Source organism: Olea europaea, unplaced genomic scaffold (genome assembly GCF_002742605.1).
Source record: "Olea europaea var. sylvestris unplaced genomic scaffold, O_europaea_v1 scaffold508, whole genome shotgun sequence".
NCBI classification, from domain to species: domain Eukaryota; kingdom Viridiplantae; phylum Streptophyta; class Magnoliopsida; order Lamiales; family Oleaceae; genus Olea; species Olea europaea.
Window position 1 is genome coordinate 104,410 of NW_019263396.1, and position 12,799 is coordinate 117,208.

The 12,799-nt window shown below is 31.8% G+C and overlaps 1 protein-coding gene across 2 annotated transcripts; it reads right to left on the minus strand.

Annotated features, from left to right (window-relative positions):
* Positions 1-7,625: 7,625 nt before the first annotated feature.
* Positions 7,626-12,793, minus strand: LOC111388590 (basic leucine zipper 9-like). 2 transcript variants are annotated; one of them, XM_023013347.1, is made up of 6 exons: positions 12,526-12,793; positions 10,557-10,617; positions 10,249-10,411; positions 10,090-10,165; positions 8,485-8,610; positions 7,626-8,231 (listed from the first exon to the last, which is right to left on the minus strand). In XM_023013347.1, exons 1-6 carry the CDS (start codon positions 12,721-12,723, stop codon positions 7,956-7,958), a joined length of 900 nt encoding a protein of 299 aa, XP_022869115.1. In that variant the 5' UTR covers positions 12,724-12,793; the 3' UTR covers positions 7,626-7,955. The 2 variants fall into 2 exon arrangements, with proteins under 2 accessions (XP_022869115.1, XP_022869114.1); XM_023013346.1 differs by having other exon boundaries at positions 10,557-10,677.
* Positions 12,794-12,799: the final 6 nt, after the last annotated feature.

Sequence of the window (12,799 nt, forward strand, 5' to 3'; positions counted from 1 at the left end):
TGTTTTTGCTTCTGATTAAACACAAAGTAATGCTGACAACAATATGGTCACAAAATGAGAAACTTTAGTGATTTGAGAGGACAAAAGTTGGTGGATGATTTGTCTTTTAACTAAAGGTGACATGTTTATATTAATAACGAAAGAAAAAATAATACAAATTTTAGTAGGGACTCTCCTTACCTCCGACTAAAAATGAATAAAAATAAAAAATATGCTACTTGTATATAAAAATGGTACATAAATAATTGCATAAAATGATATGGAGGGAAAAGATTTGATGAAAAAATTGATTGTGCTTTAAATTGATAAATGATAGAGTGGCATATAATATTATGTAAACCATTATATAAAGTTTGATATACATGTAGTAAAGTCTTAAAAACAAACTTATGCTGGTCAGAGATGGAAGTATACAATGAAAAAAAAAAAAAAAAAATTACACTTCATTCGTCATAGTCATACTTTTCTTTACTATACATCAAATGTAGAAACTCTTCATTTTCGTGTCAATTTCAAACTCGCTACTTGAACAAGATCTTCATAAACTTATTATTGTACCCTAAGTTTGAGGAATTCATAACTTCACCATCGTCTCATGAATACATCCAAAAGTGTCGAAGGCATATTCCCCAAGTTGGAGGATGGTTAGAGAAATATTCTTCGACCCTCTTGTAGTGGAAATCGAAAAGAGTAGGTTGTAAGCCCTTGTTTGAGCCCCATTTTTGGGGAAAATGATGCATTTTAAATAGTACATTGATAGAGAATGTATGGTTAAAAATTAAGGAAATGTTTTAGATTTGTATATAATATTATTTTATTGATGAATGTGTGGTTGAAAATAGGCTTGGGCAAAAAAATGAAAAATCGACCAGACCGATTAAACCGAACCGACTTGGATTGGTTTGACATTGATAATTGATTTGGTTTGATTTTCTTTTAAACAAAATCATGATAGGTCAGTTCAGTCATAGTTTGAAGTCTCAAACCGCTGGTTCATCGAAACGACCCAACCCAACTCACCTACATATTTACATTTTTTTAAAATTTAAGAAAAATAGAAAAATAAAAAGATAAGCCCTAATTTCATAACTTTTTCTCGATTCTCTCTAATCATAATATTGTTGGTATGTAAAAGTACTAAAAATTTCCCCTCATAAGCTCATTATGTTATACTTAATGTGTTTCCAGACTTAGATAGTTAAATTATATAATACATAAAAAAAATTAAGTTTTCTATTAATTCGTCTCTATTAATCTAATTTTATTTGTTAGTCAATAGTTCTTGTAATATTAAATTATTTTATTATCTTAGCTCTTGTAATTTAAGTGGGTCCAAAACTTAGACAATTTTTTTTAGAACAAAAAAAATCTTTTTGGACTAAAAGTTCAAATCGATTGACCGAATCGAACCAAAACAAACTAATTTGGTTCGGTTCAGTTTAAGAGATAGAGTGGGTTGGTTTGGGTTGAGATTCGCCCAAACCAATTGGTTTTGATTTTGGTTGGAGTTAAAATCGATCCAAATCAAATCGCGCCCAGACTTTGTTGAAAATGAATTTTGAAAAAATAAATTTTTAAAAGAATGGGGCTCAAACAGTAGATAAATGGAACAACTTGCAAACAATTATCAGTGGAGTTAGACGGAAAATATTTGTGGGAGATTAGCCTACTTATAATTTTAAATTTTAGGTATTCTATCTATATATTTAGCTGCGAATAACATAATATGAATTAATTTTTTTATTTATAAATTAGAAAGTAAATACGGGATCCAAATTGTAATAAAATGAAAGAGTTTATAATGATTACGTAATCGAACCATGGAAACTGTAGAAATCAAATTAAGGACTTGTTAAGTAGTAATTTTGAGAATTAATTTTTTTACTATTAGAGAGAAAAGTGAGTCTTACCTGTGAAAGAAGAAATAAAAAATGACGAGTGAAATAGTAAAATAACGATCAAAAAATTGATTTTTTTGAGAGAAAAAGCACTCCAAACATGCACTAAATTTGAAATCTAAGTCGCAAATCTAAGCGTAGAGTAGTCACGATCTTTCTAAAGAAGTTGGTCCACGTCATCAGCAAAAAGTCTTTTTTTTTTTTTTTTTTTTTTTCTAAGAAGTCAAATATCAAGATTTTCCACAAAGATGTTCTTCAAAGATGATGATCGAGATAGACGCATGAAATTCTAGTTTGGAAAACTGTTCTTTTACTTTTTAAATTTTTTTCTTCTCTTCTATTTTCTGAATGAGTTAATATATAAAGATATTTTGATTTATTTTATGCGGAAATCACACTAGTTAACCATGTGCTGATTTATTAGAGATTTGGACAGTTATTATCTTTGCGATTGATTGTGTAACTATAATTAAAAAAAAAACTGTGAATTAATTTGCTTTCAAAGGTTTGAGACCAACTTGTTATTCTACTATAATGAAAAGATTTGGATAATTAATTTGCTTATTTTAAAAGATTCAAGATCAAGACCTACTTTCTACTAGATCATTAGTTTAAAAATAAGTAGTGCAATTTTCTCTTTTTGTATTTCAAAATTATAAAATTTTCAAGTAAATAAGAAAAAAAAATTAAAACAATCATCTTAGTTAATGATAAGTATATTTCATACTATTATTTGAACATAAAAGTATAGGACATTTAATAGTTCTTCTAAATAATTATAGCCTAATTTATTATATATTTCGTTTTTTAAATAAAATTCGATGATTGGAAGTTGAATTGAAAGAAAGAAGCAAAAAAGGCGAAAAGGGACGAAATCCAAAGTTTAAGGACCAACTTGTAAATATTCAATAGTTTATTCAAACCATAAGACAATACTTTGAAGATTGATATGGGTCAATTGGATGTAATTAGAAGTCAAAAAGGAATAGAATATAATGAAAAAATTGTCACAAATCAAATTTTAATCGCACAAGTTATATTTTAAATTTTTAGTCAAAGATTGAGACTCATTTTCAGCATAGTAAACATATTTTGGGCATAGTAAATGTCTGAATTCGAAACTTTTACTTCATCAAAGTCGTAGCCCTTTGAGTTGGTTTTTCTACTCACTTTGAATCGCCTCAATCGTGTATCAGGAGACAAAGTCGTTACTAAAACATTGATTGCTATGCAGAGACAAAACACATGCACTCTGGAAGGTAACGTTCCTTATTCAATTGAGGCTCTTTTGATAACCAATTTGGACGTGATTTTTAACCAAATTTCAATTCCTACAAATACCTAACAGCAAAATACATATTAGACACCTCTCGTATACATGATATACTTCAATATTTATCAATTACTATCATAAAATGAATAAAATTCGTAAGTAAAGATTCATTGAGAAACCATTGAAGAGATTCAAGATTTCAAGATTCATCTTCATACTTTCAATTTATCAAAAATCAGAGTTATATCTTTTTACTTAAATATGATTTCTTGTAATATTGATATACTATGCTAGTTTATACATTGTTAGGATGAGATGAATCCTTGGTATGATATTTTTAATTTTTAATTAATTATTTTGACTTAATTTGGCTTGATTTGTGGATATTTACTATAGTTTTTATCGCTCTTTTCAATTACATAATCACCGATTGAATTGTTAGTGAATTTTATTGTTACCGAAAAAGATAATAGAGTTTAAGCCTAATATAATAAACATATGCTTTATATGATTTCAATATGCGTTTTTAACACTTGTTAATGCATTTATCATGTATGCATATTTCATTGAGAGATAAAAGGGCCACATGGGGGAATATATTTAATCGCTATTGAAAGGGGGTTTCCATTAAATTCGAAACATTGACCAATATAAACGATTTCAAATTATCACTTTAATTGTTACACTAAAAATAGAATAATAGGGATTCGAAATATTAGCAATGCATATCACATATTTGAAAAATACATTTACTTGCTTTCACTAGTTTAATTAATAATTTAGGAATTAGTATAAAAAAAAATCAAAAAACTTGTTTGTTTTCGATTAAAATTGCAATTAATTTAATTCGGTCAAATAAATAGTTCTTGTGGGTTCGACAATCTATTAACTACGTTATTACTTGTTGATGATCCCGTTTACTTGATGAAAATCAAAGGGTCAGTTAACAATACAAATTATGAGCAAATATAAAAAGAAAAGTTGTACACTGATTAGATGTAATTTGCGTTCAATACTTATAAAGGTAGTTTGGGACTTCCCTTCGTTTAGGCATTTATGATTTTCCATCACTTCGTAATTTTACTTTATTGCCCTTCGTTTAGGCATTTATGATTTTCCATATCTCTTCGTAATTTTACTTAGTGCTCAATAAAGATATTGCATTTACTCTATCAAAAATCTCTAAAGTTAAGATGATACAAAGAGAAATTGATTTTGTTGGATTTACTTTGCTTTTTCAGCCATTCTTCTTTATTAAAAAATTTCAAGTGTCCCCTTTCTTGGTAGGACGTTTTCCATCTTTTTGACGTTAAAATTGTTGTTTTGTTATTGTTATTTTAAACTATAATATCTTTGAACTTACCAATTGAAAGCAATTTTAATGTTAGCTTCTTATCATTGAGTGAATCTACTGAGCATTGATTGTCGAGCATCTTCAAGAGACATTCTATTTTTATAAAGAGCATATTTTATTATTTAGAGAGTTAAAATTTTGAAATATTTCAACAAATTCTTTATATTTAACACTTAATTTTACTATTCTCAAAAAAATATTTATTATTTTCCCCTATCCTCTATTTTAACTAACTTTTCTTTAAGAATGTGTTTGATTACATTTATTTTTCATGGAAAATATCAACTTTCCACCCAAATTCCTACTTTGAGTATTTGATTGTTATTTTTTTCCTTGAAAATATTTTCCAACTTTTGAAAATATGCCTAATTTTCCTTGTTTTTAAGGAAAATATTTTCTTTTTTAGGTGATATTTTTCATGTTAATCAAACACACTCTAAATTTTTCATGTCAATCAAACAAGCTCTAAATTATTTTATTATTTTCTTACATTGAAAATTGAAACAATTCGAATGCATTTTATTATAGAGAATGAGTTTAGCTCTCTAAAACTCACTTTCTAAATTAAAATGTTAATTTAAAAAGTATCTTGGAACATGATTTTAAGAGTTGACTCTTTAAAATTGAGAGCATATCATATTTAAAAAGTCTCTTGAAGATGTTATTTGACCTTTTTTTTTTTAATTCATTTTTTCCCAAACATGCTCCTTGTAAGATAATTTTGCATTTGAGCTCATAATTGTTTCCTACTTTTTGACGACATGTTTTCCATAAAAATCACATATACAAAACCGGAGAGAAGTTTCGTTATCTCAATTTCAACTCCCTCGAGTATATGTTTCAGTCTACTTGAGTATTTGACTTAGTCGCTTAATGATATTTTTTTCTTTCTTGTTCTTGTTTTCATTGTTCTGTATATTTCTGTATATTAGATGATTATGCAATTATGGTTTTTGTTGACCTTCGAATTTGGATGGAACTTAGTAGGTCAATAGATCCCGTCTCCTTTCTCATTCGAGTGTATGTTAGCTGCACACTTGGACACACATGTTAGAGATGTAGATCTAGGCTTCTCCAAACAAGGTGGGGAAAGCTGTGATTATATACAATGTGATTATATACAGTTCGACATTCAAGTCAATAAACGTTAATATAATTTATTGTGAAAAAACACGAAAGAAGAATCAATTTGGAAGTTGGTAAATATAATTTATATATGCAAAGAGGTGCAACTCAAGTTTTTCGAATACTTGACAAATAATTTCATCTCAACAATTCACCGGGTCAAGCTAAATGATGCCACATTCTAGCCTCCAAAGGAATATGACCTCTCACATGCTATCATAGGCGAGAATAAGGGGATTTGATTCTAAGTCGCCATTGTAGATATGTCACATCAACCTATTGATAGTCATAAGCCCTATTTCCATTTCACCTAAAGCAATCAATTTGAAGAAGAAAAACAATCACTCACGAACATGCAAGATTTACAGAGTTAGCCTCAATGTGAGACTAAGTTCTTTTTCGTCGCTACAAAATTCTCTAAGATAAAATAAATGTTTACAAGATAAAATTGCACTCCTATCATCTCTAACCCATCTTTCACTCTTTTTGATGATAATTATTAAAAATAAAGCCTAAGGACGGCTCCCTATTTCTAAGATAATTTAGGGCAAAATTGAATTATACAAGAACTTCAATTTCTTAATAAAATTTTACAAGAATACAAATTTTCCACGAATTGACAAATAATTAGGATCGACAACTTAACAGAATCAAATCACACATTGCTCAATTTGTCAGATTACAAATTGCACAAGACATCAGGCTCCATCCTCAATTGCCTCAAACTTTGGAGGCCGATCTAAAGTGGCTAAGGATTGGGTCCCTTCTAATCATCTCAGAGCAGGGAGATGACAAGTCTACAGTAAATCATGTTGCTTCGGCACACTGTCAATGAGGGGTTGAGGAGTGACTTCAACACCTCAAAGGCGATGTGATGTGGTGTATGTCATCATCACCTCGAAGTTGATGGCTATCGAGGCAACGAGATGTGACCTCATCACCTCGACAAAGAAGAAAGTGCAGGAGACACCCAATTACACTCACCTCTTAAGATGAATGTGTTGATGTGACATTTTGCTTACTCAACATTCACTTGTCCTACCACATAGGTAGTGGCATGATGATTTTCTTGTTTTTTTCTCCCATTTCATAATTTGTGCGCGATCCTCATTACAAGAAGTCAATTGGAATAGCCATGGAGAAAGAAGGATTACGGCATGATAGAATATCTTATGTTCCAAGCCTCCTCTATTGATATGTCCTTTTTAATGGCATTTTGCCAAGACATATTTCTACCTCTCAGCAAATATTGGAGACACACACATGATCAAAAAGCAATCCTAAACAATGTACTCGTTATGTGAGCAAGTGATGATTTCCAACAATAATGCCACACAGTTTACTTCACATTTCATGATGTGGCACACAGTTTTGCCATTGATTTTAACACCACTTACAAACAATCAACGATTCGATTTTTACACATCATGGAATGTCAACCAAGATGTACAAATAGCTTAATTCATTTTCCAATTGCCACAAAAAAATAAAAATTGAAGGGGCCCAATGTGTAACTTTCCCTACAAATGGTGCACCTAAACCAATGCCCTGTATACTAGGCAGACGATGAGTAAATTAGAAGATGAACATGCATCAATGTTTGTGACCACTTGTTGGTAGTTTTGGCATATCCAAAGAATGAGGTTATTCATTGGAAAATGAAGGGTACAAACTTGCATCTCATTTCGCTAAGATATGAAGTAGCACAAAGAAAAAATCTTTAGGCAGTGGAAGCAGTGTGTGGGAATCTCGAAGCTATATGGTCATGAGCTAAAGGGTCACTACAATCCACCCTCCTCAAGAATTCAATTTCATGCCAATTTATATTTTCAACTAGACGCCTTCACTAACCCAACCTTCTTGTAAAAGTAGCCATCTCCAAGTGTCCGCATCGTGATCCAAGCAGTGCTTGCTCAGATATCAATTGTTAAAAATACATAGTACATAACTCGCCCTTAACTAGCAATAATGAGAGTGATCAAATGGTTATAAGCCCACAACAAAGACTTAAATAATCGATGTGGGAAACGAGGGTCGTTACACCAGGAGATTGAAGGTTTTCTTCAAGGTTTACAACCATGGAGTTAGCATGTACGCATAAAGCATCAACACACCGTTACAATTTCTACAACATGACAACTCACAGATGATGTAGTCAACTACAAAGAGAGAAGAAACTAAATCATAGCACACAACTACACAAGTTCAAAACAATAGAACAAAAACAAAAACATTTAGAGGAAACCTCGATATAAGGATTGAGGATAGAGATGACAATATGTCTTTTACTTTGACACCAGCGAGATCAAGGCCACATGTCTAGCACACAGCCGACCGGATCAGTGATGAGTCCATTGGTGGCACTGCCATTAAAGGTATTAGAATTTTCAAGTTGGGTTGAATCTATTATTCCTGGGTATGAAGCATTATCATCTCCCTGAATTGTGATAGGAGAGACAATATCCATCCGGCCAATATTGATATTCGTAAATGTTTGAGGTGTGTTTAAGTAATTCTGAAGAAGATGGCTCAAACTAGAGGTCAATGAGCCTCGAGCAACCAAGTCTTCAGCCAGTTTCACCTGAAGTCGAAGAAAAGTCATCAGAGAGTAGTTTTTTTCCCCATTTTGGTCAAAACAGGGGTATATTTTTCTCTAATTCGATTTCCATTGCATTTTCTAGAGAGATATGTCTTTGAGTTTACTACAATCGATTTCAACAAATATCTAGCTAAACTATAGATTCCTGGTAATGTTTACAACTAAACATTGCTAATTATGGCATGAACACAATCCCAAGCAAGGGAAAACGAAGAACAAATAATAATGAGAGTACCTTGGCTCTTAAAGCTTCCACATTTGATTTAAGCACTCGATTATTAGTCGCAGCATCTTTGAATTGCTGAGTAGCATCTCCAAGTTGTTTGACCAAGGTTTCACACTCGCCTTGCAGTTGCTTAACCTGTATTAAACCGTATAAATAGTTCTTAAAGAATCTTAAAGAAATCTATAATTTTCTAGACAATACAAGCAACCAGAGAAGAAACATCTTAAGGCTGATCAGCAGGGTTCTCTAAGGAAAGGTATACATTTGTTCTCTTACATCTTGTTTGCAAGAACACGTCGCTAAAAACATCGTCAGATTCAAATGTTGGAAAATAGCAATCACGATCTAACGAAAAATTTAAGAAAACAAAGAAGGAAGAAAGACGTAACATAAACTGTCCTAACAAAAATAAGATAATGAGAGTACCTGGGATCATGTACACGTGAATCCAATTATAGCCGAATAATAGATCCAGAGTGAAGAAAATCGATAGTTGCGAAGAGAGAAAGCATTAGCAGAAACAGAAACTTAGATAACAAATATTTTACTTCAAAGATAAAAAGTTTGCCTCGAAGAGAAAAAAATTGACAGATGTACTAAATCTCTCCTTGTGTTTTTCTTTTTTATTTATTTATTTATTTTTATTTTTTTTGTGGGAAAAAACTTAGCTCCCGTTTGGCTCCCATTAAATTTCATTACATTACATTTCATTTTTCTCTCTCCTATTTTCAACCACACAATCTTTCATAAAATAATGTTACACGTAAATCGAAAACTTTTCCTTCTTTTTCAACCACTCATTTTTCAAAAAAATACTATTCCTCCCATTTTCATTTCTAGAAAATGGGGGCCAAACGGGGGCTTAACACTTTATCTGAGTATTCTCTTTGTGGCCAAACTTACTATAATGCTCTTTACAGTTATTAATTTGAGTGTTAAGTTCACAGGTGAAGAGGCCTTTTGTCCATTATGATTCTATGAAGCATGCAGCATATAGTCAAAAAATATTTCTACAACACAGATGAAGCTCACCACAAAAAGGGTATCATCTAGCATATTGTAAACCTAATACCCTCACGACACTAAATGATGAACTCTAAAATCTCATTGAATATTGATTAAAATTACCCAGAGAAACAATGGATTCAAATCTAAATTCTAAGAAAATCAACAGGTTCGAATAGGCTTCTACCAAAACTAGTTCAGGTTAAGTAATTGGGTACCATATTCAATCTTAAGAAAATTTGTTTCTTGGAAGAAGATTTCTTTATAAAAAGTAAGATATAATTGCACAAAATTTTTTGAAAAAACAAAAGATTACAATGCATACAGACTGAGAAAGTCCCTTCTAGTTCCTAATCATGTTCAGCATGAATAGATGAATAAAAAAACTATGAAAATTGTAACAACCTAAAAGAACTTTTGGCAAGTGTTTAGAAACACTTGCTAAAAGTCAACAATTATTTATCTGCATGTTTCGCAGGACCCACAAACCTACTTATCTAACACTCATTTTTGTCTGTTTAAAACACTTGCCAAACAAATGCAACGTAAAACATTGATTTGCAAATAGTAAGACTGAACAGAGAATTTAATTCCTAGATACATATGTACCTGTTGGTCCAGATCGGCTAAATGTGCTTGTTTTCTTCTTCTCGAGCGCCGAGCAGATTCCCGGTTTGAAACCATCCTGAAATCATAATTCCCCATATCTTCTTAACTCCTACTTCAGTATCCAATATGCTTAAAGCATAGTAGGCTGATTCACTGTACCTTTTAATGCGTTTGCTATCGACAGGATTAGTGCTCTGTTCGCAAGGACCAGCTTCTATCTCTTGATCATATTCATCTGATTGCTCATGGGATGAACCACTGCTAGCTCCAGTTGCTCGATTATCTTGTCCCTTTGGCTTACTTGCTGATGACGGAATACCAGCTGAAAATTGATAAAGCAAATCTATTGTGAAACATCAATGAAGTTAAACACCGATGAGTTAACTTTGTGCCACTAGCGAGCAACTTTGTATTAATGCAGGAAATAAATAATTGTACGGATAATGATCTCATGGCATTGTACGTACCACTTATTGATGATTGTGAATCGATTGTAGCAGAATACTTAGAAGCCTTAGTGCTGAAATTCTGGGGCAAATATGGGTTATTAGCCAACTGGCTACAACTAGACAACCCTTTTATCATTTCCTGGTATTGCAGAGTACATAAAAATATTGCTTCTTAATTAAATGAACACATTCAAATCATTCAAAGGTTAATAGCATTAGCTTGAATGCAGAAAAGAGTAATACCAAAATAGTAAAATACCATAATAGAAGCTATAAGGTTAAAAATATTTAATTAGTTTCAGAATTAAAGTCTGTTTGTCCTGTTCTCTTCCCCCAGTTGTGATGTTCAGTCTTCTCATTTGTTGCATTTAGTACTTTCAGAATTACATCGTTTGGAAACTGATCGTTAAAACAACTGGCAATTTTTCGTATACATGGCATGTTTACTGATACTTCTTTTAATGAAAAGAGACTGGATATATTGTATTGCAATCAGTAAAGCGATAGAGAATTTTTTTATGGCAAATTGATTCTTCTTTAGGGCCTTTTCGAATTGATGAAAAATATGCACACACTCATGAAATGCATCCCTTCTATTCTCTCTGGCTTTTTTATAACATCATGATTATTTATGAAGTACAATATATAGCTAACAAGACATACTAAATTTGAAAATATATAAATAAGATACTCATGCATAGATCTTTTATCTTCAAACACCATTGAAGTACTGATTCTCTAGGAATGGGATGCTTCATGAAGATTCATTCCTTCGATATGCAGGAATCATTAAAAAGATTAACTGAATCATGCTTCCATTTCTACAAATCATTACTTTATAAAGCATCTATAATACCAAAAACAATTCTTTCTTTCTTTCTCAATATATATATATTATATCTCCAAATAATTATCATATTATTTCATTTTTCAAATGATTGATACTCCCCACCAAGTTTACTGCAGCGATGATGGTTGAGTAACAAGCTAGTTTACTTTAGAAATAATGGCAGAACAATTAAGAAAACTGGATAACGGATGAAATCTATATAATCCAACAAATTATAAGCAAACTGAAAATTGATTCATTCTTTAGTAAATTTAGATCAGACAGTTTCGTCACTCACCTAGTCTATGATGCATACACGAACATGTGTGTCCAACACAATACGTGTCGAATACGTCGACTAGTGATTTTTCAAAAAAGTAAACGACACATCGTCGACACGTTGATTAAATTCTTCATTTGTATAGTATAAATTTAGTGTCCGAAAGGTGTCGTTATAGACAACTGTCGGACACGGACACGCTGCCCTAATTAGAGGGTCCGTGCTATAGAGCACCTAGTTGACCGGACCTTAAGTCTGTCAAGAATAAGGCTTAATCTACTGTTGTTTAGTCCAAGATAGATGTTTATAGCATTCCCTTGATGATACTATTCATGTTACGGATTAAACCATAATCCCTAACTCTCTGAACCATAGTGAACTGAAATAGGAACACTAGTTATAATTGTTCACCCTCCATACTAATGCTAATTCCACTAACTGTCACAAAATTTTAACAATAATCGAGAAAGTGGAAGATTTTACAATAGAATACTGCTGTACAAAACGTGAGCAGTAAAATCGAAAAGTCTGTACACAAATTTAAGTGATTAGACAACGTACCTACGTCGACTATTGTATGGGATGGGTCCTAGCCTATTGGCCCGTCCCCACCGCTACATCAACTAGGCCCCATATACGAACCTATGAGCCACCCAATCAACATGTACTTAGGCCACTCCTAAAAAGCTAGAGTCAATTCAAATCTAAATTTTAGCCCACCGTCGAATCTAAAAATAAATTTTGAAAGGATAAACATATCAGTCTTAGAACAATTCTTGCCAAATCTCAACTCACAAAATCACATAAATTCTTCTTGATTCAAGCTCAAAGAAAGTAACTCAAGAGAAAAAGATCAATTCAAAGGGATTAAAACTAACCAAATTCTTGTAAGAAAATGACAAATCCCCAGCAAAGAACTCGTCATCAGGCCCTCCAAAAATCCCGGCTTTTTGTTCAGATTTCTTCTCATCTTCCGAAGGAAAAAGTTCTTGGAGGGCTAATTCAGATGGGCTTCTTTTCATATCACTGCAACCAAAAACTGAAGTTTTTTTCACAACTGATTTTTTACCGTTCATATTTTTGATAAATTTGTGGGTTTCTATTTTCACTTGCTTAAATTTCAAGAATGTGTGTGTGTGTGTGTGTGTGTGT